Source organism: Pocillopora damicornis, chromosome 1, assembly GCF_964200805.1.
Source record: "Pocillopora damicornis chromosome 1, jaPocDami1.2, whole genome shotgun sequence".
NCBI lineage: Eukaryota > Metazoa > Cnidaria > Anthozoa > Scleractinia > Pocilloporidae > Pocillopora > Pocillopora damicornis.
Genome location: NC_142670.1, coordinates 10,383,226 through 10,409,858, shown reverse-complemented (window position 1 = coordinate 10,409,858; position 26,633 = coordinate 10,383,226). Strand labels below are relative to the sequence as shown.

General features: G+C 38.3%; 4 protein-coding genes across 4 annotated transcripts in view; 3 read left to right on the top strand and 1 right to left on the bottom strand.

The window, feature by feature from the left end:
• Positions 1 to 26,633, top strand: part of LOC149051899 (uncharacterized) — an 80,264-nt gene that overhangs the window by 7,195 nt on the left and 46,436 nt on the right. The gene's annotated exons all lie outside the window — the stretch shown is intronic.
• LOC149051904 (uncharacterized) lies at positions 281 to 12,436 on the top strand. The gene is made up of 11 exons (XM_089197053.1): positions 281 to 1,981; positions 3,099 to 3,520; positions 4,007 to 4,700; positions 6,106 to 6,205; positions 6,716 to 6,965; positions 7,457 to 8,257; positions 8,546 to 9,779; positions 9,971 to 10,066; positions 10,835 to 11,091; positions 11,736 to 12,003; positions 12,147 to 12,436. Exons 1-11 carry the CDS (start codon positions 1,054 to 1,056, stop codon positions 12,149 to 12,151), a joined length of 5,055 nt encoding a protein of 1,684 aa, XP_089053179.1. The 5' UTR covers positions 281 to 1,053; the 3' UTR covers positions 12,152 to 12,436.
• On the bottom strand, positions 16,879 to 24,987 carry LOC149051902 (uncharacterized). The gene is made up of 5 exons (XM_089207045.1): positions 24,400 to 24,987; positions 24,169 to 24,318; positions 23,457 to 23,579; positions 20,895 to 21,202; positions 16,879 to 17,659 (listed from the first exon to the last, which is right to left on the bottom strand). The coding sequence occupies exons 1-5, from the start codon at positions 24,755 to 24,757 to the stop codon at positions 17,522 to 17,524; spliced, it is 1,077 nt and encodes a 358-aa protein (XP_089063171.1). The 5' UTR covers positions 24,758 to 24,987; the 3' UTR covers positions 16,879 to 17,521.
• On the top strand, positions 17,807 to 20,562 carry LOC149051903 (uncharacterized). The gene is made up of 2 exons (XM_089200108.1): positions 17,807 to 19,868; positions 20,446 to 20,562. Exons 1-2 carry the CDS (start codon positions 17,847 to 17,849, stop codon positions 20,560 to 20,562), a joined length of 2,139 nt encoding a protein of 712 aa, XP_089056234.1. The 5' UTR covers positions 17,807 to 17,846.

Sequence of the window (26,633 nt, the reverse complement as noted above, 5' to 3'; positions counted from 1 at the left end):
TAGTACCAATTGAGTTCTTTATCACTATCCTCAGTTAATTGATATATACTTTTTCGTTTCACAGTCCCTTCTTAGTTAAGCTTTTATTGATAAACATGAATAAGAAATTACAACCAGTTTTCATAACTCTTTGTTATTTTTATTATTTCATCAACAACATTCAATACATAACATAATGAGTACAGAAACTATGGGTGATTTGGATGATATTTCATGCAAAACATGTCTTCAATTGAAAATTATAATCTTAAAACCATCATGCTGCTAGACAAACTCTGTAAAAAAAAGCAAACAAAACAAAGAGCTCTCATTCTGATTATTTTTGTATCAAAACAGTGAATATGTCAGTGAGAAGGACTTATCCAATCAGTCTTTATTAAATGACTAGGATCATATTCTGATGAATTCACTCTGTTAATTGCAAGTAAAAATAGCTTACAGAGGATAAAATCAAACAACAGGTCTGAAAATTAGCAACTTGGTCTGATATCAACAGCTTAGAAATCATTCATGCTTTGGTTTATTTACAACTGTCTTAGGTTATCACATGAAAACAAAACCAACCATAGATTTGCCCTAATTATTTCTTTCCTGTTGGATATTAATTTTGAAATGGAAGTAGTAATTCGTATGTTTTTGGAAAAGCAGCTTGGAAAACTCAGTGTATTTAAATTCAAATATCTTTCTTGTTCATAATTGCCTTTTCGTTAACATCTATAACTCAAGCAATTGTTTATGAACACAAAATTTGTACAATTAGATTTAAGTTGAAATGTTTCTGATGAAAATAAATAACTCAAGACCCTTTACGCATAAGCATCCGGTCCTTTACTCAAAATGTTTAAAAGAACACTGAAGGGTGGATGGTTTCCAAAGATAATGTACTACGAGGAATAAATCATTACCTTGGTTCAGTAGATGTTAAATTATAAACCTCATTTTTGCCAATTTTTGGTTCGATTGTTATTATAAATGCCACAAGAAAGTTAGTTCAAGTTACTCACCTTTAATGACAGCTTGTTTTTTTCGTTCTGACAGTTGCATTACTAAGACATGGATTCCCATATTACTAAAGAAAACTTGAGAAGTAAGATTGTAACAGATCGTTTCGGAAGAAAAATATTAAATCTGTCAAAGTGGGATTTGCTTGAATTGCCTGAAGCGGTACTGGAGTTAACTGAGTTGGACAAACTTGACCTGTCAGGGAATAAACTTAAAACAATACCTGAAAATATTGGAAAACTAAATAATATTACGATGCTTGATGTAAGGGGAAACCAGCTGTCCATATTCCCCGCAAGTTTGACACAGCTGAAGAAACTCAGAGGGCTGTACATCTCACATAACAAACTAACCACCATCTCTGATGCTATTGGTGAGATGGTGGCACTGTGGGGACTGGATCTGAGTTCCAACCAGTTGACTGTGTTGAGTCCAGCTATAAAACAGCTGAAGAAACTCAAAGAGCTGAACATCTCACATAACAAACTAACCACCATCTTTGATGCTATTGGTGAGATGGTGGCACTGAAGAGACTGGATCTGAGTTACAACCAGTTGACTGTGTTGAGTCCAGCTATAAAACAGCTGAAGAAACTCAAAGTGCTGAACATCTCACATAACAAACTAACCACCATCTCTGATGCTATTGGTGAGATGGTGGCACTGGAGAGACTGGAGCTGGGTTACAACCAGTTGACTGTGTTGAGTCCAGCTATAAAACAGCTGAAGAAACTCAAAGTGCTGAACATCTCAGATAACAAACTAACCACCATCTCTGATGCTATTGGTGAGATGGTGGCACTGGAGAGACTGGATCTGAGTTACAACCAGTTGACTGTGTTAAATCCAGCCATAAATCAGCTGAAGAAACTCCAATCGTTGTTTGTAAATGGGAATCCTTTTACAGTTGAAGGAATGAGAAGTGTTTTGGAGCTAGAAGATAAAGGAATAATTGACCGAGTATATTCAGATCTCCAAGGTGAGTAAAGGAAATTTCTGTTCACATTATTGTTGTGACATGTGCATTTACTAAATTGGTTCTAATAATTGACTTACAAGTGGTTATTCTGCTTGTTACTGATTATTACAGATAGCTGGCGACAGTTAAGCTGTAAATACTGTCACAGTTTTTGTGTGGTTTAACAAAGTTGGCATCACTTGAGAAATACATGGCATTTGTAACGGAAGTTTTTGTTCTATATTGAAAAGCTTTCTTTTAGCAATTTGGCTGACATTGAAATTAAGTTCATCAATAAGTAAATATGATTTGATGTGGAATCAAGAGAGTAAATGTTGTTACAAATCATTCTGTGCAGTTAGGAATTATTGTTTTAAGTTTTGCTTTCTATTTGACAGGAATTACAAAAGGATAAAATATGTATCCCAAGTAGTTTCACTGCTAGGAATTGTTGTTTTATTTTTGCTTTCTATTTGATTCATTGAAAGTGTTTAAAATTTGAATAACTTGTGGCTAATATCAAACAAAATTTATACACTAATACGATTTGTGAATTAAGTTACAGGAATAGAACTTGAATTTGTTTTTAGCATGACTAAATTCTGATTGAAATTTCCATATAATTTACACTGGTGATTTTTGCACAATTTTTTTAATTTGCAGTTGTTACATTTTGGATATATGCGCTTTTTCTTTCTCTTTCACAAACAATGAATTGGTTATTGACTCCTCACTACTTGGAAGAAATGATTTAAGTCATTGCCTCTTTCTTGTGTGATCAGTCACAAGTGGTTCTCATTCTTAATGTTATGAAACATTGAGTCAAGTTTTGGTGTGCATGTTCACCAAACTCATCACTACATTTTATGAATTATTTTGATTGACTGTGTAATTTTTATGTGACAGTGGAATAAATGTGTTTTCCAAAGTCACTTATGCATTAATATCAGGGGGAAAAAAATATTTGATGGTTTAGTTTTTATATACCAGCCTTTGACTCCAACATTATTGATGTTGGATATTTATACTAGTTGACTTGTAAACTTTTACCTTTGCTTTTTTTTTCAATTATTTTGTACAAATTTGTCAATGCACCAATTACTTTTTTCTTTGTGCTGTGAAAACTTTTTCTAATTAGTCGAAATAGCAGATCCATGTAACATACAGCTGGCTTATGAAAGGGCTTTGAAAGATGGATATGTCACAGTTTACCGCAGTAGAATATTACTCATTGGTCAGGATCGAGCTGGTAAAACCAGTTTAAAGAAGAGTCTCCTAGGCCTTCCATTTGACTCTGAAGAACAGAGCACTGAGGGGATTGAAGTAGATCCTTCAAAGTGTGAAATTGATGTTGACCAAGCTGCAAGGAACTGGCAGTCCATTGGTGAGATTAAACCAGGACTGTTGGAATGTTCTAAAGATGTGGCAAAGACTGTTGTGGAGAAAATTTTTATACTAAATAAAACCTCAGAAGAAGATTTGGAGAAAGATTCAGTCCACATTTCACCTGCAGATTTTGAAGAGGGATCTTTTGATGGTTACAAATATGGCAGAAAAGAGGTGATGTCAGAATTCTAAAACCATTCTTTACAAGTATGTTTAAAATTAAAATTGTTTTATTATTTTTTTTAGTTGATTTTTTTTACTTTGCAATGGTCTTAGCCAAAAAGCAGGGAACTGTTCATAGTCTAAACAATAATTTCCCTCCCAGTGTAGTACTTTCATTTTATTTAATTTACATCAAACTTTGGCATAATTATTTCAGACGTGTAATTAGTTTGTTGGCTAAACTGAATCACTGTGGTACTTAACTCTTTCACTCTCAGATCAAATTTGCCATTCTCTTTACTATAAACTACACAATTTGCATAACAATAGTTCAGAGATTTTAGTATTGGATCAACTTATTATCCCCAAATTGTTTTTCTTCTATATTCACATCACTTATCTGATTGATACTGTATTGATATTGTAAGGAGAAATTCTGTCTTGGTCACTCATGGGAGTTAAAGTAATTAATGTCACCTTCTTTGATACTTTACTCAGGTTGAGGATAAAGGAGATAACCTGTCAGTAGATGCTACTCACAACATTAGCATTGAACACTCAATAGACTGCACCTCAGATGAGCCCAAGGTAATTATTGATGTTGCTCAACCCTCTGATACTGTGAAGCATGTTCATCAGTGGTTGGAGTATCTCCAAAGCAAAGACACAAAAAGTGGTTCATTCAAAGAAGAATCCTATATTATGGACATCTGGGATTTTGCAGGGCAGCACCTGTACTATGCCAGCCATCCTATCTTCTTATCACAGCGTGCACTGTACATATTGGTGCACAATCTCAGCAAGCCTTTGGATGCTGCAGCTGAGCCCTGCATGAGACAAGGAGGTAATGATGTGAAATTGGAAAACCCTAACAATGAAACCAACATGGAGAATTTGCTGTCATGGCTGGCTACAGTACACAGTGTTGCCCTGGCAACTGATGACCTAGATGATGATGCACAACATAGGCTTCCCTACCTCCGCCCCCCAGTGTTTATTGTTGGAACACATGCTGACAAACCAGTTGAAGACATAGAAGTAATAAAGAAAAAAATACAGGAGAGAATTTCTGGTATGGAATATAAGAAGCATGTGGTCAGACCCTTATTCTGCATTGACAACACTCAGAGGCCAAACTTGATCAAGAAATTTATCCAGAAGATTCAAAAGCAGAGAGGAAAACATAAAACAGGTGAGATATTTGATGTCATATTGTATCCTTGACAATGTGTTACTTGCAGTAATTGATGGTTTAATAATTGGTTACTAGCTTGTCTTTGCATCAATTCTTGGAACACTTAATTTGTGACCATTTTTTTGTTTAATCAAAGACCCATTTCTGTCCCTCCATGGGAAAATGGACATTAATGCTTTTCATTTAAACTGCAAAACTGTTTACTATCTGCTTAAATCCATTTAAATGGTTCATGAAAGTGTTTAAACAATTTGCTCATCCATTTAAAAAAATTTGCATCCGTCTAACCCTTTTGCTAAAACATTTAAGCGCTGTGCTAGTCCATTTAAGAAATTTTACGTCCGTTTAAGAAACTTTGCGTCCGTTTAAAAAGATTTGCATCTGTTTAACACTGTAGCAAAAACGTTTAAACAGTTTCCTTCAGTTGCCTGCTTTAAAAAAAAAATCTATCTGCTCAACGTTCCAGAGAAACTTTAAACCGTTTGTTTACCATTCTGTTATGAGCAGTTTGAAGTATCAATCCCACGTTTGGTTGATACTTGCCAGTTCTTGAAATGCAGAATGACCATATCTTATTTTGGTTTTATCTTTTCCATGATCATAGAAAGTGAGTAATTGTCCCATTCTTGGACAAACGAGTTAAAATATCCAGTTGCAGAAACGTAGAGCATCAAGAGCCAATGAAGCCATTCATTTGACTATGATACTGCCATCAATCTTGTTTGATCAGAACAGTGTACCTGGTCTTTGTTTACATATTTGGAGAAGGAGAAGGAGGAGGAACTCTTATGAAAAAGCTATTGTTTCTTAATGTCAGTTCATCTACCCTGTCTATTTAGCAGGCTTAACAATTATCACAAATTCTCAGCAACTGGAAAGCTATTTTGTTGTGGTAAATTGATATCAATGTTTACGGATTGATGTAGATTGTTGGCAAGCATTGAGCATGCAATAATTATTATTTGACTTACATTTACATGTCATTCAGCAGTTGTGTTGTGTGTCATAATTTTAAAAGGTTGGTAGAAATGCAGAATGTTTAAGAGGGAGTGGTAATTAAGGGAAGGATACTGTCTTGGTTGAATGACTTCAGGCTTATAGTGCAAACTTAAGTTAGAGTTCTTTAATTTTTTATTAGCTGCAGTCTTCTTAGCTTTCAGTTACTTTATGTATCAGCATCACCATACTAGGCCATATACAATTTTGTTGACAGATCCATTAATTTCAGAGTTTGAAATAAGGAACAGAAGATGATTCGGGGAGTTGAAGAGTTTATCATCTTAGCTATGTTGTCAGCAATGAAATATCAGCAATCACAAATGTATGATACAAACTATTCTCATTGTAAACACATGTTTCTGTGTTACATTATGTTTTGCATTCATTTTCTAAACATATCCAGCAAAGGAAGAAGGAAAAGCAGATGGAATAAAAGAATTGCGGAACAAAATCCTGGAGGTGTTGAGGCAGGAGCCTTATATGGGGGAGAAAATACCTATCAGGTAAACAAAAGTAATATTTTATCTGGCAAACCTCTATTCATGGACTTTGGGATCAATGTTATTCATGTATTCAAGCGGTTATGAAAAGGTTTTTTTAAGAGCAGTCGGTGTTTTCAGCATCACTGTATATGCATATAAATGTATATGAACACAAAGATATCATACCTACCCCAGTTTGAAGTTCATCAAAATTCTTAAAACATAAGACTGTACGAATACACAGCAGTCATATAAGTGCCAGCAAATAAAACTCCAATTCATGACATTGTGACAATATTGTGTTTTTAAAAAGGTGTGAATGTCTGTTGGATATTTGAGAAGGCACAGCTCTTTGAATTGAGATTGTTTATGTGAAAAATATAACCATGTTTGAATTCTCCTAATGTGTGGAGAAAGCTAGACCAAGGAAATAGATGAATTACTGGAAGACTACGAATAAGCACATGTCTGTCTGAAGTTAATATCCAATTTTAAACACTAAAACATTTTAATTATTCTGTTGCCTTCTAGATGGTTTTTGTTTGAAAAGGTGATTGAAGCTTTGGTGGCTGAACAGATTTATCACAGAAATCTGCGACAACTTGAACATTATGCAAAGAAAGATTGTTTCATGGAAGATGCAAAAGAGTTTGAGTCCATGATCAGTTTTTACCATGGTCTGGGGATGATAATCAAGCACCGCAGTACAGTTGTACTGAAGGCTCAGTGGTTGATTGATCTGTTCAAACAGCTGATAACCATTTCACCTTTCAATAAACAGGTAGGAGAAAAATTTCATTTTTGAAAAGACCTAACTTAGAAAATGTTTAATAATTTAGACCAACAGAAAATGAGAGTGATACTCTTTTTCAATAAATCAGCAACTAATGCAACAGCTGTAACTCTTTGATCTTTACAATTGTTGGACCTCAAGTTATTTCATGTACCTTTTGCAGCTTTTCAGGTCATAAGCTGATTTAGCCTTTTTACTTTACAAGAGACTTGCATTAACTTGCCACCACTAACAGTAATTGTAGTCACACAAGGGAACAGTTCTTTTTGCTTGTGCTAAATGGCTTCTGCAGTGGTGAATAACAATTAATAATCACTTCTGAGGAGCCTAAGACACAAAATTGCACATTAAGAGTGTCATTTCCAACCATTTTGATACACTGATTTTGTAAATCTTGTACATACATGTTGGAAACATTCAAAGGGAACATTTAGTGGACCTCTCTTATCTGGAATTCCTGTTATTTATATATTTTGTAGAATGCTCGATATGCTGATTTCTGGAGGGAGCTTGAAGGAAGTGGCATCCTTAGCATGGAACATGTTGATTATGTGTTCTCCAGATTTATTGGACCAGGAATCATTAGAGAAGACATTCTGGACATGATGGAGCAATTTGGTTTGATCGCTAAGTTTTCAGTTTCCCCAAATGAGGAGAAGTACTTTGTACCAGCTCAGTTGAAGTCATCACCTGATGAACTCTGTGAGATGAAACCATCATCAACTGATCCATGTCCATTGTATCTCCTCTTTGTCCATGGCTTTGTCCCTCATGGTCTTTTCCTGCTGCTTGTCTCGCGATCCATTCGTTGGTGTTCAAAGACATGGGCCACGTATCAACCCACCCTGTACCAGAATGGAGCATGGTTCATCATTGGAAAAGATATTCATGATTTTGTCCTTATATGCAAAACAGGATTTGTGAAGGTAATCTTGAGACAAAAAGCACAAAGTCATCAGGTTGTAGGACAGAACTCCGTTGAACTAGCAACTCTTGTTCGTGAATTTCTTGAAGACACCCTAAAGAATTTGTCACAAGAAATGCCATACCTGAGGGGACTGCAGTATAGGCTGTGTGTTGCATGTCCTAACTGTCATCGAAGGACAGAAGAAATGCGTCGTGCATGCTCAGACCACATGAAAACCACTTGCACACACAAGGACTGCCTCCACCTCATTGATGCAAATGAAGGTCAACCGGACATCTGTAAGCGAAAACCTTGGGATATGATAGAACCAGTTTGTGGATTGAAGAAATGGTTCTTGAAAAGAAGAGGCCAGGTATAATTGACTGGAAAGCAAAGATTTGTAGTCTCAGTTTCATGTTTGCTTTGCTCCTCTAACTAACTTGATGTGAATGTCAATTAGGCTGTTATCAGTGTTGAGAAAGGGAGCCCTGATAGATTGACTTCAGTTTTAAATATAAGTCAGATATAAGATAAAATGATTTTTGAATTTTATACTCTTTTGTTTTTCTTTGGTAAAGTACTGATCGATGTAAATTTATGTGACCACACGCAAAGTCTTTTTATGTAATTATCACAATCTTATATGGTCTCTTTTCTTTAGGGTTTGTCCTCTTCAAATGTAGCTGTTAGATCACATAATGAAGCAAGTGAAATCAATTCAATGAAGTCTGCCACAGCATTAAAGGTGACTCTCCTGGGCAGTGAGTGGAGTTCGTCAATGGGAGGCTTGTCCACCATCAACAGACAGCTTGCCATTCTGTTGGCCAAACACCCTGAAGTGGACGTTACTCTCCTTGTCCCACAGTTTGCCTGTTCTGAAGAAGAGAAGAGAATGGCTCGAATGCACAATGTATCCCTCAGAGAGGCACAAAAACGGCCAGGCTATGCCGACCCCCTTGACTGGCTGAGTGCCCCACCGAGAGATCTGGACATTGACATAGTACTGGGTCATGGAGCAAAGCTTGGTAAACAAGCTCAATTCTTTAAAGAATCGCACCAGTGCAAGTGGATACAGGTGGTGCACACTGCGCCTGAAGAACTTGCAGTGCACAAAAACTATCCCAAGGCCATTTCCAAAGGTGAAGAGAAGAATTTAACTGAAGTAGAGTTGTGTAAGTTGGCAGATGTTGTGCTAGCAGTTGGACCAAAGTTAACAGACGCTTTCTCCGTTCAGCTCTGCTCATGCAAGAGTGAGGACGACATCCTTGAACTGACTCCTGGAATTTTCCGTGAGTTCTCTGACGTAAAACAAGCCCCAAAGGAGCGTAACAAGTTCAAGGTATTGACGTTTGGCCGTGGTGACCCAGAGGACTTCAGCTTGAAGGGCTACGATATCTCTGCTAGAGCAATAGTTGAACTGAAAGACAGGTCGTACCATCTGATTTTCGTGGGTGCACCTAACGGTAAACAGGATGAGGTTGCAAAGAATCTACTCAAGAGTGGAATTGATAAAAAACAGCTGATCGTCAGGAAGTTCGTGGAAAACAAGGAGGGATTGAAAAAATTATTTTGTGAAGTTGACATCTGCATCATGCCCTCCAGAACAGAGGGGTTTGGTTTGACGGCCTTAGAAGCGTTGTCTGCTGGTCTTCCCATTCTTGTCAGTGGCAACTCAGGATTTGGTGAAGCACTCTGCACTGTACCATCAGGTAAATCATTCGTGGTGGAGTCTGAGGACCCTGAGGAGTGGGCAAAGGCAATTGCTGGTGTCCGACAGAAGGAGAGATCAGATCGACTTCGAGACTTTCAACAACTGAGGAGTTCGTATGAAGAGAAGTTTAGCTGGGAGAAGCAGTGTGACAGTCTTGTGGAGAAGATGTGGGACATAGTTCATGGTGAGAATGTTTTAAATATCCTTCAAAAAGTATTTTAGGGGGCTAATCGGCCTTCGGTCTCTTATTAACTGTGGCGGAAAGCATCAACACCTCATATAAAAAGAGATGTTGAACATGAATAGTAATCAATCGTTTTATCCTTATGTTGTTTACTGTGTTATTGAAATAAAAGCTTCTTTCTATCTTTTTAGCCTCTAAAAGACGAGACACAAGTTTCAGAGCTCGGCAGGCCGAAGTTATTGACACGTCAACTGAACAACCAACAGTTGATTCATTACTGACTCGAAGTGAGTAAAAGAATTTAATGACACATGATAATTGATATCCCAAAGAAGTACAGACAGGTTACGAGGAGATTTAGCAATTTTTTTTCCTAACTTTTGACTTCAGGCCAGCTATCTTTCGTAAAAACTTAGTAAGGTACTCTTTACCTATGAGACATGTTTTTATTTATATCACTACACTCTTCAGTCACAAACGTAAGACGTATACAAACAAATTTGATTTTTTTTTATTTTCTGATCCGGACGGACGGCTTAGTTTAATTTATGTCGTTGAGTCATTTGAAGTTTTCATCCAATTGGAGACATGGGGAGTTGTTCTGCTTTTTCTCAAAGCAAAAGCAAAGTGTAAATACTGTTTCTATCAAAACAAGTTTATGTTCTATTCATGATACAGTTGTCTTTCGAAACAATATTGAGGTAATCACATATTCATACGGTAGAGGAAATGCATCAGTATATTTTAAAAGCCAGTAGTTTTTTCCAGGATTCCTTTTTCCAGTTACGCAGATATGTCAAAGTCTAGACCTCGTCGTTTATTTCTCTTCTCTGTTTCTTCTCTCTTGATTATTAATGTATTTATTCACGGGAAGAAATCGAACTCAAGAAGTAGCTTAGTTGACAGCTACAGCTTCCTTTGGTCTGGTGGTTGAAGCTCTTTCCCTTTTTACCCGAAAAGTTTCTCTGAAAAGATTAGGAATTGTTATTTTCCAGCAGATGATTGTTTTGCTTTTTATCATGCAGTTAGATTAATAAAAGCGTTCTATTTTCTAGGTTCTCATGACCGAATCATCCAGAAACTTCAGCAGATGCAACTCGATGCAAGCAAAGTCAAGAGCAGAACGGATCTATTACTGGGGCTGAGGAAAATTGCATCAGACAGGGGCTTCAGAGTATCCGACAATAAAGGACTAGGAAATTGCATGTTCTATGCCTTGTCCGAACAACTGGGAATTGTTAAGGGAATCAAAATCCCACATGGCAAATTAAGACAAAACTTGGTTCAGTACCTCAGGAGTGACCCAAAACTTGTAAGTTGATGTTAGTATGTCTAACAGAGTATGTCACGTGCTGTTATTTTAAGAGTATGATAAAGGTTTTAGGGATGATATAAGCCACTTGGCCAACACCACCAGAACCTATCCCAGTGTTCACAACGTGAAGTGACCAGGAGTGCTGTTACTATTCCTGTGTGGAATGATGGTCGTTTTAACCAGGAACTCTTATACCAGCTTGTACCCTGGTGGAAAGGAGAACTTGAAAGATTTAAATTTGCGATTTAAGAAGACACTCAATGACGTTGGTTACAATTAAATTCATATGTTACTTAATTTGTTGTCCGAAGAAGTAAGCCACCACAGTTTTAGTCATTAGAAAATGACCAAGTTTCAAAAAAGTTCCATTTAAACCTCCATCAGATGACAGAATTCTAGTCATTCTCTCAATGATGGATCTTTCTTGTTGTTTTCTTGCTGTTTGCAAAGCGTTTTGGAATATACACGAACGTTTTAAAAGACGTTTCAAGCACACAATTTGTTACTATGCAGTAAATTTCCAATTAAAGGTCGTCTAGTACCATTCTGATAAAATTACTCCCTGACTCGTACTCTACACGCGCTCAAGTTTCTATCAACAATCATTTGAAGTTTCCTTCTTTAACTGATTCTTCTTACAGCCGGATGGAACAGATCTGTTTCACTTTGTCCATGGACATCAAACATGGACTGAGTACCTTGAACACATGGAACAAGATGGCACTTGGGGTGATCACGTGATTCTGTGTGCCGCAGCGAACCACTTTAAAACGTGCATTCGTGTGGTCAGCAGTCTATCCTATAGCAATGATGTAATCATTACGCCACATTGTGCAGTTGACGAAAGCAAACCTCTTGTGCTGGGACATATTCATGAGGTGCACTATGTCAGCCTTCAACCCGTGCAAGGTACACTCGAATTATCATAAAATTTTGTCTTTTATATTTCATGCTTCATCACTGGCTCCCATCGCAATAATCAGACTCAATTCATGCACTCTGTTGTTCTCCCTCGCCGTTTAATCACAGGGTTCTGATTATTGTGTTTACAGGTTAAAGTGGCAGGCCCCTACAATCACCTTGATTGGCCCTTGTGAAGAGCCCGGCCTTACAGAGTGACTTCATAGGCATGCAGACTATTGATGCAAATTGGCCAACTAGAGCTTTCTTCAGCCTGATTTATCCAATGTAAACTTTTAAAATCTCAGATTTAATTCGAGATTCCATATTAGTTTTCCAATGAATTGCATGAAAAGGAAAACAACCCAAATGACAAGGGGTGTAAAGAAAGACATCTGTTAATCTGTAATAAAAATAAATCAAAGAGATCAAATGAGCAAAGTAATAGCAAAACACGTGTGTTTTAAAACTTTGTAAATTTCCTAGCCGTCCCATACAGAACTAAAACGTGAAACACCGATTTTTACGTCCTCTTAGCAACGAGACCTCGTCAGCAATTAAGTCGCGGTTTTACTTTGAACTCAACAAAACGCTAACGTTTTACCACACGTCGCCGTGATGAAATCTTAACTCCCTCAGTCCAAGCGCGTCCACAACCTCGAGAAACTCCAACCCGAGATCCCGGGTTGTAAGACGGAATGTAAACGCGGGCTATTTTCGATCAGGGCTGGGCAGGTTACTTCGCCAACGTGGGGTCTGTAAAATGCCGAATAAAGCAGCGTTCCGAATAGAGTACGGCGGACGCATAAATTATGACTGATTATGCTGTCCTTCTCGTGGCATACTTTGTTTAGCGCTGGATTCTTGTCTAATGTGATAGCATCCATGAATCATTTGCAACTTATTGTGCTTCACTGAAATAAAGGCAAATAAAAAAGTCAGCCAAATTTGTAAAAAATCCATTTTTGTTTGAATAATGCAACTGGCCATCGGTTGTAAAAGCTATTACTGGGTTGGCAGTCAATTGCCGTGTTGAGTTCATAGGCAGGTAATATTCTGTGGACTGGAACCCGGTTTCCCTGCACCTCTTATATACGGTGAAACGGTATCCGCGGGTTTCGCCCATAACGAGTTTGGCCCAAGAAGCGTTTCGCCCATAACGAGAATGGTTTCGCCCAGGCATAAATTCGATTCGCCCAGACTGACAGTCAGTGATTATCCAGGCTAAGGGCCTCTTTAGACATATGCTTTAGATGAGCCCGGTAACCGGGCTTTTGTTTTCTGTTCATACAATGTTCATACACGACTTTCGTAATGGCCAAGTAAACTTTAGTTTTCTTTTCAAATTCTATTGACAAGTGAAAAGGTGAGATTTTTTTGGCCAGAGTAAACAACGGTTCTTTTCAAGTTCTATTGACTAGTGAAAAGGTGAGATTTTTTTGGCAGGAGTGAACTTCGGTTCTTTTCAAATTCTATTGACTAGTGAAAAGGTGAGATTTTTTTTGCAAGAGTGAAAATCTATTGATAAGCGAACAGGTGAGATATTTTTGCAAGAGTAAGCTTTTCAAATTCTATTGATAAGGTTTGATTGAGATTGTTTGTGCAAGACGGTAATTTCCTTTAAGCTAAAGCTTTCGTACCGCACGCTTCGTCGGAGTAGTAAAGCTATTCCACGCGCGCGCACTCATGAACTTGACTAGTTTCTATCTCTTTTCCAATTATATGTTGCCGTTACCTATGTCAGAAATACAATCTTTAACTCTCGATTCCTTTGTTTTAGTATTCACGAAACCGTATTCACATGTATTCATAAGCTGGCGTGCGGAACTTATCTTCCGTGTACAAAAGATTTGCAACGATGATATGTTCCACGCGCAAGTGTTTTCAAAAGCGTTTAATTTAATTCTCGAGAAGAAAAGTGATGCAAAAAAATCATAGCAATGCTTTTACGACAAACGGACGTCTCTGCAGTATTTCGTGCGCGAATTACCTTAACAATTCCCGCTCCACGGTGAAAGCTATAATTGACTTGTTCGTTTCAACAGTAACTTGTTCGTTTCAAAATTTCATGATCTCAGGTCAAGTCACTTTTCTTCATTCTGTGCATACAAACGTTTATAAGGTTGACGTTTTCCGAGTGAGAGTGTAGAAGTTTTACTTATGGGCGAAACCTTTATTGCTCTGGGCGAAACCATTCTCGTTCTGGGCGAAACGATATGTGCGAAACTCGTTATGGGCGAAACCCGCTATAACCGGTGAAACGGAGGCGAGGTAACACGTTCTCTCGCTTCTGTGTGGCTACACGTAGGCTGATTATTTGTCCTGAAAATATACTGATTTTCATGATAATTTGGTTCTATTAACTGAGTTGATAATGTAAGATGGCCGCCGTAAATGGTTTGTAAAGCTGACCTCTTGATTGCTAACCCTTCGTTAGAGCGAATGACGATGAGCTATCGCTCAAAACGTCAGCTGTAAAAACTGTTTACGATGATTGATTTACATGCACTATCAAATCAGTCGATAAAATCAAGTTATTTTCTAATACCGACGCAGTCTTACAGTTTCTTTATAAACTTACCCCCTTTAGGATTTTCACTGTTCGTTTACGAGCAAAATATAGTCGTTAGGATGAATGATTCTCCCGATACTTGTCTATTTTAGTTTAAATCATCGATGCAACAAAAAGGTCAAAAACACTTAGAAGAATCGAACCTAATCCGCATGTTACCAGTCCTTCAAAAGTTGCGTTTATCTGATAACTAACAAGTTTATCTCCCCCCCTCCTGCTATCTTGAATTTTTTTATTTAGAATGACAAAACGATAACAGCCAAGAAGACCGTTTCTAAGAACAAGTGAAGTATCCTTGTAAACTTGATAGGCTTCCTTGATGATATGATATCCAACTCAGTAGTTCGAATTCGCTGTGGCTGTCAATCAGGAAGATTACCTTGGAAACTATCATGCAACGGTATCAATATAGGTCACTTAACACGCGCAGAGGCGCCCCAGATGGATTTGGCTAGCGTTGAATGCTTATGGACAGCACTTTAAGTGAGAGGTGATAAAAGAAATATTGTTGATGAATTCTATACACTCGTCTTAGGTAGGGGAAGATTCGCCTGGTGGTGACGACAAAGACAGAAGATGAACGCGCAGATTTGTTTGTTTGTTTATTTTTCATATGCTTATTCAATATGTTTCTTTCTTAATCCTGTTATCATTGTCGATTTGTGGTTTGGTAAAATCTCACATGTGAAAAGTGAATACAAGATGTGTTTTCTGTTACTGCATCTCGTAGCATATCATTAGCAGGTCATAACTTGAGTACACACTTGCACGGCCTGTACTTTGAATAAGGAATACAGGGAACTCTTTTTTTCTTTGCAAACTTTCGCAAACGTATATCTTTTTAATAGACTATTACGGTTTACTTTCCGATAGTCAAAACGAACAACCTTATTGGTTTCTTTCATCCTCCTCTTTTTTTTACTTGAAATACCTACCATCCATTTGAAAACTCTTCTAGCGTGGGAAAATAAGGAACTTCTGCTTTGACATAACCTTGACTGCCTCGTAATTGATAACTAATTGATGCTTTCTCTATCGTGTCCACATCATTATGGTTTGCACGAAGTATAAGAATTTTCTATATACTTACTGGCCAAGTAAGAGGGCCAGACGGAAAACATCATCTCTTTTCACTGTTCTTCGTTGTCCACAATATTATGGTTTGCACGAAGTATAAGAATTTTCTATATACTTATTGGCCAAGTAAGAGGGCCAGACGGAAAACATCATCTCTTTTCACTGTTCTTCGTTGTCCACAATATTATGGTTTGCACGAAGTATAAGAATTTTCTATATACTTACTGGCCAAGTAAGAGGGCCAGACGGAAAACATCATTTTTTTTCACTGTTCTTCGTTGTCCACATCATTATGGTTTGCACGAAGTATAAGAATTTTCTATATACTTACTGGCCAAGTAAGAGGGCCAGACGGAAAACATCATCTCTTTTCACTGTTCTTCGTTGTCCACATCATTATGGTTTGCACGAAGTATAAGAATTTTCTATATACTTACTGGCCAAGTAAGAGGGCCAGACGGAAAACATCATCTCTTTTCACTGTTCTTCGTTGTCCACATCATTATGGTTTGCACGAAGTATAAGAATTTTCTATATACTTACTGGCCAAGTAAGAGGGCCAGACGGAAAACATCATCTCTTTTCACTGTTCTTCGTTGAGTAGCACCGCTCATACCTCAGTACTTTTATTTGAACTAAGAGGCATCTTCTGAAAACGTTGACATGATATACACTTTCAAACAAGGGATTTCAGAACTTTTAATCCTAGATCAGTGTCACCCGCCTTTCGAACAGGTATATCCCCTGGGTTTTTGTGTATCCCATGATTTTTTTTTGGAGTTTTCATTCTATTTAAAAGAGCCCGATTGTCTCTGACGCTTAAAGTATCATTACCAACTCCTTCAAGTTAGTTGATATTTTGACAGACTTGAATTAAAGAAAACCATTGAGTGGCTATGTGTCTCTAGAAAATTGCAACACTTGTCATGATTTTTTAACTGACACATCTCCCGTTCGTCCTTTCAATGGTGGTAATAAGAAAATTCTTGGCGATGGTAAATGATTGACATCGATGAGGAGCAGGTAGTTTCGCAAAAAAGGCGATAGCCTTGCGTTTCAAATTATTTCTAAGGTATTTTCAATGCTTCAAGAGAAGCTTACATGTTCTGTCGCTCGTCCAAACTATACTGCCAGCCATCTTCGAGATTTTCTAAACAAATTAATATCAACCACTAAAACGAGTCAAAACATACATATTTTCAAGGGCATGAAACATAATAGAACATGTTTTTTTTTTCCTAACCGGTTCTTATTCCTAAAACTGAGAATTGTGTCCATTGCTTGCGAATACATCATATTTTCGTTTGTCTTTTCGATCCTTTTTCGTTACGACAAGGGATGACAGTTTTTTACAGAAATCATAATAAATTACTGGCTTGAGTGAGGAACTTTTAAAGCTAATAAAAAATCTTTTATTTGAGATGACAAGAACATTAATTCTCATGTTTACTTAATATTAACTTAAAACAACAACTGTCACTGTAATACACGCGACTTGCGTTTCATGCCCACATTCGGTTCGGGTCCAGGGGCCTCTTTCTCAAAAGTTCCGTTAACGGACCCGTGGCAATATTTTTTAATCATAATTTTAAGATTAGCAGAGCAGGTTCTAATACTCTAATCAGTCCATTTTGTTTCTGTAGCTTACATGTTAATTGTATAATTTTCAAAACCCCATCTTGAATAAAAACAGAACAGCTCGGGGCCAGTTAAGTTATCGGAACCTTCGGGAAACGGCCCGTAAACTACGTAAGAAACGGTTGAAATTTCTCAGCCATTTCTGGCTGTTTAAAGCATTCACCAACACTTGTACCATTCCATTATACAAGACCAAGGAGGGTTCATGCAGAAAAATTGCCCTGTTGTTGATCTTCTTCTTTATTGCACGAACACTTCGATCCTCATACAAGGGTACCCAGAAAAGGTCACCGGATAAAATCGAATGTATCTTGCTTGGACTGGGTTATTCAGTGTATGTTTTACAATGGTGTTCAAGTCTGAATTCGCTTCAAAGATCTGCAATGAAAAAAAGGAGAAACCACTTAAACATCAGGTAAAATCTATTCTGAGGTAAGCTACTTAAATGAGATTTCCCCTCCCCCCCTCTCTCTCTGATATAATTTACTTTACCATTTAATTTACTTTACTACGCTCACTTGGACGACAGAGCGAACGACTTACGAACAACTACATCAGTTACGCAATGATTGTCAGACGAATACGACAACAACTCTGGTTCAACCACCGCTGCAAAGACCTTGGTCTCGTTCCGGCCGGACTTCGACTTAGGTCCCCGTTGAACACACAAGAGGCCATCCAGATCGTCAAATCCACCTGCCGACGACTGGTCAAAGCGCGGATTAACGACTGTCACAGAAGACTCAACCACTACAATAACAAATTACAACAACTACTTGACAAACTGAAACAGCAGTTACCGACTACCTTACTCGACACAGTCACAGCTATTGCCGACAGAAGAGCCGACAAAACGAGTTACCAAGCTCGTGACAAACATCAACAAAAACTGACGCGACTTCAACATAACAAAGACAAAAGACGACAAAGAACCGACGACAACTGGGTCAGGAACATCTCTTCCCGTCCCTTAGACAAGACTGAGACTCAAGTACTATCTTACGGACTGAAACACTCAGTGACGCCTAAACGTATACCGACCGAGTCTATTGTATCTAGTGTTGAGGCGGCTCTTTCTCGTCAACGAGAGTTATCAGAACCTGCCAAGGACAACATCAGAAGTAGAATTGCTTCCACGATACAATCAGCCTCTATAACTGATAGCAACTTAACCAAAGACGAACAACAAGCACTGAAACGACTGAAAAACGACAAGAACATTGTTATACTACCAGCCGACAAAGGACGTGTTACTGTTGTTATGGACAAGACTGACTACTATGACAAAATGGACGCACTTGTTAACGACAAACAAACTTACGAATTACTTAAACGTGACCCGACGCCAGCACTACAACGCAAACTCAACAACAAACTACTTACGCTCAAAAAGACTAAAGCCTTTGACACTCAACGCTACTACCGGCTGAGGTGCTCTGTACCACAACCACCTAAACTTTACGGACTACCGAAACTACACAAACCTGGGATACCTATGCGACCTATAGTCTCATTCTGTGGGTCCCCGACGTACCAACTGTCGAAATACCTTACGACGATACTGCAACCACTGACTGACAAATCGAGACGTAAACTACAATCAACTGAGAACTTTATTGACGCTATCAAAGACGTACAGATACCTGACGACTACAAACTTGTGTCTTTTGATGTGAAATCACTGTTTACCAGTATTCCACTTCAATTGGCTCTACAGTGTACTGAAACCGCCATCCAACAGTCTACTGATGCACTACCATTACCGACAGAAGACATTATGGACCTACTTAACCTCTGCCTTACATCGACTTACTTTCAGTACAACGGGAAACACTACAAGCAGTTGCACGGAACAGCTATGGGGTCGCCGGTCTCCGTTGTTGTCGCAGAAATTGTGATGCAAAACATCGAGGAACGCGCCCTTGCAACTTGCCGACAAACCATACCGCTTTGGTTACGCTACGTTGACGATACATTTACCGCCGTACACAAAGACGAAATTGACGCTTTTCACAATCACCTTAACGAACAAAACACAGACATTCAGTTTACCAGGGAGATCGAAGAAGACGGCAAGCTTCCTTTTCTCGACTGTTTGGTGAGCCGAAACAACAACGAACTACGAACAACAATATACAGAAAACCGACGCATACCGACAGACTTCTTGACGAATCATCCTACAACCCGACTTCCCACAAAGCTACGACTATCAAGACATTGACAAGACGAGCGCAACTTGTTTGCAACACACCGGACAGTTTATCTGACGAAAACAAGTACCTTGACCGCGTTTTTGACAAAAACAACTGCAACACTGACTTCATTAGACGAAACACTCACAGAGTTACCGACACTACAGAAACTAACTGGGACTCCACATCTATCACGACTACAGCTGCTATACCCTACATCAAAGGCACTTCTGAGGCTATCGCGCGGATCCTACAACCTTACAACATTCGCGTAGCTCACAGGCCTATTACTACTTTACGACATTTACTGACCAACGTTAAAGACAAAGACGAACCCAACGACAGGGAGCGATTTATAAGATCGAATGCTCCAACTGCCAGGCCTCCTACATTGGTGAGACTGGTAGAAACCTTAACACGCGACTAACTGAACACAAACGAGCAACTAGAAATGGCGATGCAAACAATCACATCTCTGAACATCACCGACAAACTAATCACAGAATCGACTGGGACTCTGCTAAATGCTTAACCTACAGTACAAACTATTTTCAACGACTGACTCTGGAAAGCTGGTTCACTAACTTAGAACAGACGCCTCTCAACAGATGTCAACAATTACCAGCACCTTACAAACGACTCATTAACGACGTGAACAAACCGACAAACAGACCGACAAACAACAGACGGATCGAAACCGACCAATGACTGTTAACAAACTCTACACGAGTCTTCCAGCCAATCACATCACGGCTAAACAGACCAATCACGTTCAACAGACCAGACTTTATAACATCATCGACTGACAACTACTCCTCACTTGACTCTGAAGATGACTATCGCACAGATAGTCGAAACGTCAGTCACCAACAACAGTTCTTTTCAGAACTACACACACCCGGACGATCACACTACACGAACTACTGATACTCCTGGGTTCAAACCATTTACTTTAATAATTTATTTTCTAGATATGTATTGAGATCTCATTTAACCCCTTCGCTGATATCACTGGACGAAAAAACAAAATTCCGGTCACGGAAGTGTTGCTAAAACCTGTGTTTCTATTGTGGAAACGTGACGGCTAACACGTGTTTACGTAGACAGAATCATGACATATACTCATATTTCCGTTGCTGTGGACACAGCGGAACCGGACCACTTTTCTACATGTTCCGATGGAGAAGAGGACAATATTTTTTTATTTGAAAAAATGTGAAAAACTCCAGATTTTGGAGATCACTGAAATTACTCTTTATCCCGAGCGTTATTTATTATTCTTACATCAATTTTAACTATTACTAACCGGTAAATCCTCTCTCAGCCTGCGCATGCGCACAGAAGAAACCTAAGACTAGAAAATGTTTAAAGAAGAGATAAAATTAACAGCGTACTAAAAAGTGACCGTCACGTGTTATACCTTTTCGACGTTTTGCTCCTTATATGCAGTCCAACTGGTGCCATCAGTAGAAAACGAGAGCCTGTAGCTTTTTATAAACGATCCGTTTGCCTTTCCTTGTGTGGCCACTCCGCATACTGTGCGCCCTGCTCCCATATCAACCTGTATATAGTTATCAGTGATTTTAGAAGACTGCTGACACCAACCGCTGTCTCCATTGAGCCGTCCTTTGCGTGGATAATAGCTGAGATAATTGGAACTCGCAGTGATTTCGGCATCAGGTACGATGTTTGGATCCTCTACTCCTAACGCCTCGCAAGATGGTACAGCTGGAAGGAATGTAAATTCAGAACTTTTGCATATATTTTTTCAACACGCTCGTTGCGCTGGTAATCAGATCTTTGACATATGTATTCTACGTATTCCACGGCATTTTCTTTTGAGGTTTCCTTGTAACTGCTACTTAAAGTGTAACATCAGTTTTTTTATACAACTGTAGATACCCCTCACTTCGGATAGAGGTCCGCAAACCAATCTATAAACTTTGTTTTTCTGCTCGATTCTATGGCCCAGGCACAAAGATGGTCATGAATCCGAGCTGAAAAAAAGCAACGTTTTGTAATTTACATAGAGGGGGAAGGTTTCAATTGAAAAAAACCTGTTTACTTTTGGGGTATGTACCGTGATTTTTAAGAGGCCTGCTAAAATTATCAATCATAGCGCACATAATAACTGAGATACAATAAATGTTGTTAGATCCGACATAATTTTCCTTTTTGAAAATCACTGTGAATGCTTTCTCTGAAAGACGGATTTTGTTTACCCGTGGCTCGCGAATGGCGACATCAACAAGGCTTTCCGTATTTTTGTCTATTGTACTTAATCACGTTGTGCACGTAGCTTCATTCAAGCTGCACTATTTTGGTTTTGCATTACAACTTGTGTCACCGCCAGACATAGATTCCCTCAGAAAAAGGCTTTTGTATTGCTTGTTGCATTTCCTGTTACTTTGTGACACCTTGCTAATGACACCCAACCACAACAAAACCGCTGTCCATAATTGCGGCTCTTTCTTGTTGTAAAAGAGACGTGCTCAGGACTCGTCAAAATAAAAACAGTCTCCTTAATCCATTGTTTTTATTGTTTTCCTTTCTACTCTACGGAATATGATCAGATTTTACGCCCTTTCGGTTAAAGTCGTCCAGGTCTGTGATTCACTTTTATTTAACAAACAGAGAAGCCTTGACTGTGCTCTGTTGTAAAGCACGCAGGGAGCGGCTAAAGCACGAAAGAAGTGGAGGGAGAAACACGAGACGTAGTCGAGTGTTTCTCCCCGCTTCTTGAGTGCTCTAGCCGCTTCCTGCTTGCTTTAAAACAGAACAGAGCACAGTTAAAGCTTCTCTATTTGTTTTATAATGAAGAATCCCTTAAATTCCCCAAGCAAACTCCCAAGCATTACTTTCAATTTTCAAAACAAACTTTATTTCCAAAGCGAGCAACAGTGTCGTCAGCATGCTCTATACTCTCATAAAGTACGCTACAATAAGCCAATCAGAATCCCTGTTAAAATGGTTCAAATAATCTGATTGGCTGTACTAGACTAAAGCTGTCAAAAATGTTAAACCATCACAGTTCGCATTCTGCAATACTTTAAAAACTTGAATAGATCGGCAGGTCGAATTAAACAGATTTTTAGTCTCTAATACAGATTCTGAAGGTTTAAATGTTCTGCGAAACTTGGCAGAAATGTGGCTCATAAAAACACGCAAGTTTTTCATATGACAAGTAGAAAACAAACCGTTCAAGGCGAGTGTTTTAAGAATGAACGACAGCCGAATTCACCGGAACATAAGAATCGCTTGGGATGACAACACCGTGACACTCGGCTGCAGTGACTGATGTGGCCTTCCACTCAACGCATCGGAAAGGGTATCAGAGCAAACTCTTATTTTTTCACTCGAAGGGCGGCCGATGTACTTCCTGAGGCTTGCTTCACTACGATGACCGAAGATCGTCATGATGACCTAGCCGCGATGGACCTCAGCGTGATTAGTATGAATTTTAACAGTTATGCCAGTTTGGTTATATTTTTCATCATTCTTGTTTTGTTCTGTTTTGTTTTTGATCACGAAATTTTACTTACTATTTGAGTGTTAGCTGCATCTGTTTGATTTTTATTACCGTATATAAGCTTGCCATCTAACTAAGCGTGAAAACCTCTAAAACTCGGACTGTCCGTTTCGTTTTCTCCTTGAGGATTTTCGTCTCTACTCACATTACAATAACGTAAATTACGGCGCCTGGCCTGTTTAAAAACCTTTTTTTTGGTTCTTCTGTTGCTACTTGCTGGCTCGATTGTTCCGAAATTTCACTTTCAATAAACGAAAAAAAGTCAGAAAGAAGTCCCGGAAAAGGTCAAACACAGCACAATTTGGCAGATGGCGTGACAGCTTTAGCTCAGCTCTATGCTCTATACTCTCATAGAGCACGTTCTTCCAACCAATGACAGCACGCGTTATATCCGAACTTTATTATAAATTAATTTAAAATTTTCAAGAAAAAGCGAACTGTTAACCCTCTTACCAGTGCAAGTTCTCCCATCTGCAATAACTCCAGGTTTACAAGCACAAATATACGAATCAAGGGTATTCTGGCAAATGGCATTCGTGTTACAGACAGGTAACGAGGCTTTGCATTCATCAGCATCTAGCAACAAATAATTGGATATACTTTACAAATTTGAAACTAATTGATAATAGGCCCTGTGCATGTTTACGTCAGAATATCCACTCTCACCCCCAAACCTCGTTTTCACGGTGTACTCTCATGATTCTGAATGCGGAAGTATTTCCTAACCACTGAAATCAAAGGTTGCCCACATAAAAACAATAAGGTGGAGTAAAAGTTCCTGGAAATTTTAGACCGTTAGTTTTTGGTAAATACAGGAGCCCATTACTTAATGGGCTCCTGGTAAATAACATAATCGTGCACAATAGCTACTCTACTATATTTATCATATTTTAAGATGAAATATGAAAAACTTCCAGTACATAGACAAATTAATAAGCGGATAAATAATTAATCAAATAAGTAAATTTAAGCGAAAACAAGGAATGGAAGACTTTTGATGATGTTTCTCCCATTTTTGGTAGTTGGGATTAGGATCTCATTGAAAGGGATCAAATGTTGTAGGATAAAACAACTTGACATGGATCTACTTTACCAAAATAATAAAGTGCTTTATCAAGTTTTATTACACTGATGTCAACAAATACCAGCAATCGAGTTTTCTTACCCGCTGTTTCCATATCGCAAGGAACAAGAAGTGTTTTTCCCTTTATAATGGAATCAAGCCAATAACTGCCACTGGTCGCTTTCCCCTCTTCGCTTGCTTTTATCTCTTTACACGTTTCCGCTGGAAATTCAGGAACGGAGCCGAGAGGAACTGAAGACAGAGAATAGTTGTATCAGGTTCAAATTCCTTCAATGAACACCAGCACTAAGGCTACTTCTCGTTCAATCTCACCTCTTTCCCTATTACTCCTAACATAATATCTCTCAAAATTTGGCACGAAGTTCTCTGGTCTGGCTTCCTTAGTCCGGTTGTTTAGTTCACATACTTCCTCTGAAATGACGTAGTTGAAGCTGTGACATCTGAAATCATTGTAACATGCCTGATGGCATTCAAATGCAATCGATGATCTCATTGTCCTGAAGGTGTGTCCTCGAAGCATCATACCGGAAATGGCATGCTCATCCTCCTTGCACTGTTGAGCGAAAACTTCGTACACGTAGCACATGCACAGTACAATTACAATGCAGAATCGCATCGTCATTAGCATCGGCTCATCCTTTTCTGTAAGAGAAATTTCATAGACTGACATTTGGGTGATTTGGGTGGGAGAAAGAACTATAATGCGAAATTTTTTCAATCATGGCTGAAAATGAATCAGAATTAAAGAAAAAAAAGGAAGAAAAAATATACCAGTCAAAGTGGGGATGGATATTGACACGAGATGCAGTTTGGACGACAGCTGTGTTTTTTGTAAATCCAGCGAACTTAAAGAATTCACTTGTTTATCGCACAATCCATGCTCTTTTCGTTTTTGACATATTCATCATAACTTTCGAAGTGCGATATATCTTTCCTTTAAAAATTATTTCTATAAATTATTATACCTGGAAACTTTGATTTAGGCGCACCATTACGGAATTATTTTTACCTTTTTTAACGATTCAGTAACAGTTAAAATTTGCCAACTTTTACGCCTAATGGTTAAAAGTTAAGGCCATTTTAAGGCCAAAAAAGAGATTCTCCTCTGCCCTGGCCTAGTGTCAAACAGAAATTTTGTTTTCGCAGAAAAAGTCATTTTTTACAATCTTAGAACATGTTTCAGCGGAATAAGGTTGTCTTTTGTTGACATATTCATTCATCTAAGATGAATGTTTATAATTGACTTACAAAAATCTGTAAGAGAGAATAAACACAAAACAAAAGCAAATTTTACTGTCCCATCCTTTAGGAGGACGTGCTGATACAATATTGGGATTTTTATACGATCATAAATAAAAATAAAATAAACACGAAAACTTAGAAAATCGGACAAGTTCTGCAAGCATTTTATAGTTTAGATGCTTTAGACTTCTCTTTACATATTTTTTATTTCTTTCAAAGGAGTTGTGTAGAGCTCATTAATCATTAAGCAGCTAGCACAGTCCTCAAACACTTAGATGTCTATTCACGCTTAACCAAAAAGCAACTGTTAGATTAGTGAAATGATTAAGGAGACTTGACTCAATAAACTTAGGGTTTTCGCAGTTCTAAGTCAAAAGTGGTTTGTAGATATAATTGGTAACCAAGGAATATATGGCACGTTCATTAGCGCTTCTAATGGGTGAAATTGTCGTCCTAAATAACAACCTTGTGATAACTGACTCAAATTTCAATGATTGCGGCGGACGACTAACGGCTTATTTTGATGTTGGGACAACATGCCGCTATTCAAGCCTTAAATAAAACCGTGTCAGTCTGTGGTCGCCGGGAAACAAGAAGGGAATCAAAATTAGAGCCAAAGACAATTTTAATTTATTTTTACAATCTTAACGAAAAATGTTTCGTTTGAGAAGAACGAAGATAACAAAGACCTGAAGCACGTTTGCCCTTTGGAAGAAATACAATGTTCAGTTTCCTTTATATGACATCTCTTCGAAAAAAAAAGTATTCATCTCAGGGTAAATCGTTGATTTTTAATTCCACACGTCGCCATTATCTTCTCCTGACGAGCCGGTACGATGTAGTTTAGATTGATAAAAAATCGGTTTAAAGTTACTTCCTACCTTCGCGGGTGTCCTTTGCGAAAAAAATTAGAACGCGCACTAGTATGACTAAAATCCTAGCAAATTATACATCAGAAGAAAGCTTAATAACTGCAGTTTACGATAAAAATATAATTGAAGCGTTTTTTTTTTTAAAGAAGTGTCGGGAGCCAGCAAGGCGTGAAACGACCGAGGGTTCTTCTATAGAATTTCTTTTGGTTGTATTCCTCCCGAAACCAAAGGCGAGATTTTAGCTCATAAAGGTTCGCAAACAACTGGCGCCACGCCTGGAGATTATCCCGCCCCCTGAAACCGCACACCAGTGGAACAACGTACAGGAAAACGGGACCTCATCAAAAGAACTCAAAAATTCTTCTAACTGGTGTACTGGTGAGCAAAGAGAGAGAACAAATATTATCGGTCAAGTGGAATATTTACCTCTAC